The sequence below is a fragment of the Impatiens glandulifera genome, unplaced genomic scaffold (assembly GCF_907164915.1).
Source record: "Impatiens glandulifera unplaced genomic scaffold, dImpGla2.1, whole genome shotgun sequence".
NCBI classification, from domain to species: domain Eukaryota; kingdom Viridiplantae; phylum Streptophyta; class Magnoliopsida; order Ericales; family Balsaminaceae; genus Impatiens; species Impatiens glandulifera.
In genome coordinates, this window is record NW_025918900.1 from 1 (window position 1) to 3,235 (window position 3,235).

Below are 3,235 nucleotides of genomic sequence, written 5' to 3' on the forward strand. Positions count from 1 at the left end.
AAAAAACAAATTGAAAGAACAATAACAGAATTTGATAACGGAGTTCGGCCAAAATGTTGCCTACGTCTCCGAGCACTAAGGCTATCAATTAATAAGGAAGAAGAGATACAAATTTGGGTGCAATAAACCAAAGAGGGGAGAGTTTCTTTTATACACTAAGAAACTTCCCCAACTCCCATCATCTTCCGATGTGGGATTTCTGCTAATTGTGAATATAGTTTCTTTTATATACTAAGAAACTTCTTTCACTCCCATCATCTTCCGATGTGGGATTCTAATTGTGCCAAAAACAACATGTATAACTCTCTATCCCTAAAAAGATAGAATATATAAGAATGATCAAAATTACTTCATAAACAATATTAATACTATTAAACTATCTAGTTATAACTAAAGCTAGGGAAGAAGGAGGTCAAGAAATATAATTATAATCTATCAACCAACACAAAGAACCAAGACAAACATTTATTCATTAGTTAAGAAAAACTCACTTTTATTGTTAAGGATGAATCATATGCAACAACAATTTAATGAAACTTGTATTTTTTGGAATCAAGATGGAATATTTTTCAACTGCAGTATCAAACAAAAAAGAAATAATTCATTAGTGATCCATCCATATTGTATGTCTTATACTCCACATAATCTAACAACATAAAGTCCGTTGTTCGTTTAAAAGAAAATGAAATCCTTAAACTACACGATATAATTATATTATATGTTAGAATAATTAATTTTAAAAAACGATGTATCATAACTTACATTCGCATACGATAAATTGTTCTTATAGTCGAAATGATTGATTGGATCTACGAGCAATACAAATTTCACGGCAATTGGATAATTCGATTGTCGACGAGAGACGTACGAAGATTGAGTAAATTTTGGTGTATAAAAAACTGCACCTTTCATACCATATCAAAAATATACGTATTTTATTACAAAGGAACATCAATTGTAAATATTATAATTTGAAAAGTAAAGAAAATAATATTTCACTCACCTCTTGACATGTTTCTTAAGACTAGTTGCAATCCAAAACTCTATATACGGATGAGTACATGCCTGCACCATATGTGAATGAACATTAAGTAAAAAATCATTATAAATAAATTTGTAAGTCTATGTCTACATTAATACCTTCTTATTAATTATATAAACCAAAAGTCTCTATTTGTTGTATTATACACATTCTTCCAAGATTCCGCACAAACTTAATTCATAAATCCTAAAATAAAACAAAAATAAGTAATGAAATAAGAATATAACAAAAATAAATTTTAAAACAAATTTATTAATCAAATACCGTTTAGGGATCAATGTACGGAAGGAAGTAAATGAACGCCTATGTGCTATTTTGGGCGGGAGGAGGATCGTGACTCGTGACTCCTACCGACGATGAACGGATGTTGTAGAAGCATATTGACGCTCCACCTATTCTTAGGATCTTTAATTGTGCACATCTTCCAAAAATCGAAAGCATCTTTCGACATTTTACTCCGCTTTATTAGTTTAATAAGTTTTTGGTTTATATTTTGGCATTTCCATTGCGGAATTGATGTGATCATCTCAAACAATGAGCATCCCAATGCCCAAATATCGGTAGAAGTATCATATTCTCCATCATTTAATGATTCTGGAGGCATATAGTGTGGTGTCCCTATAATCATCCCTGGAAGATAGAGGGGCTGCTTAGTAAAACCAAAGTCTCTTATTTTATTTTGGCCTTCTCGTCGACCATTAATATGTTTTCGGGTTTTATATCACAGTGGACGTATCCACTCTCATGAATATAGCGCAGACCCTTTAAAATGGAAAGTGTATATTCCTTTGCTTCAATTTCGGGGATTCCATTGCATTCGGCGGTCTTTGATGATTGAATGCGGTGGTGCAAAGTGCCGCCCGAGGCGTACTCCAAGAAGATATTAGTAAAAACTTTGGTGCCTTCAACGGTGAAATCATAGCCCAATAAACTAATTATATGAGGGCATCCTTTAAATTTTGAGAGAATATCCCTTTCGTGTAGGAGAGATGAATCTTTATTCTCTGCAGATTTAACTTCCATTAATGGAATAGACGGATAGAGACAATGTCCTTCCAATAGACGAGCTAGATAGACAACTCCATAGTTGCCTTCCCCCAATTTCTCGAGTCTCTCCTACAAAGACATTATTATTCCTTCAAAGTAAAAAATAATTACGATTAAGAGAGAAACAACGAAATATTCAAATACACAAACAAATACATAGAAAAAAAATAATCACATACCAATTGACGCAAAGTACCGAAAAATCCAAAGATAACGGATTGAGTTGAGTGTTTTATAAATTTTGGGAAGGGGAATGTGCGATGAATTTTTCTTGAATTGAATTGATTGTGATAGTTTTATATAAAATAAAATAGATTTGAAACAATAAAAGCTAATTATTAGGAAGAAATATTTTATAATAAAAGATTTATTAAGTTTAAATAAAGAAGAAGACAAAGAAATTGTGATTTATTAAATAAAATAGATTTGAAACAATAAAAGTTAATTAGTAGGAAGCAATATTTTATAATAAAAGATTAATAAAAAAACCATAAATTTATGTTATTAAAAAAAATAAAAAAATATAATGATAGTAAATATTTGAGGGTATTTTAATAGTATAATTTATAAATTTAAAAGGATGAAATAATATTTAATTATGTTTAAATAAAGAAAAATAATAGGCATAAATTTAGAACATGCATAAATTTCGGATGATTGGGATCCTTTTCCCAATGACTTATGTTATGTTTTTATAGAGAGCTAGGGAAACACTAAATTCTGTAGGCCAATGACTTACAATTTTTACCTAGTCTTATGGAAGAAAACGATTTGTTAGTTCTTTTATTTTTCTCCAAAATCAAATAAAATAAAGGGAAGATAACTAACTAACTCCCAACTAATCTAAGAAATCTCTAATTAGAAATTAAACAAATTGTTTAAGAAAAGAATTTTTAATAAAAGAGAAAGACTAACTCTTATATCTTTAAAATTGTATTTAATTAAATCAAATCTAATTAAAAAAAACAATTAAAATTTAACAAAATATATAAATATGTTTTTGTTAATATAAAGCAAAAAAAACAATTTTTTGTATTTTATTATTATTGTAAGTATTATCACCTTAACTTATTAAAAATAATCTGAAATCAATTATTTTTAAAAATTTAGTTAATTAAAAAATAATTACTTATAAACTATAAAAAT

General features: G+C 28.5%; 1 protein-coding gene across 1 annotated transcript; it reads right to left on the reverse strand.

Annotated features, from left to right (window-relative positions):
• Positions 1 to 1,003: 1,003 nt before the first annotated feature.
• LOC124917194 (mitogen-activated protein kinase kinase kinase 20-like) lies at positions 1,004 to 2,065 on the reverse strand (the record flags this gene model as incomplete). The annotated part of the gene is made up of 3 exons (XM_047457678.1): positions 1,768 to 2,065; positions 1,593 to 1,672; positions 1,004 to 1,065 (listed from the first exon to the last, which is right to left on the reverse strand). Coding segments are annotated over exons 1-3 (440 nt in total), but the record flags the coding sequence as incomplete, so codon positions are not given.
• Positions 2,066 to 3,235: the final 1,170 nt, after the last annotated feature.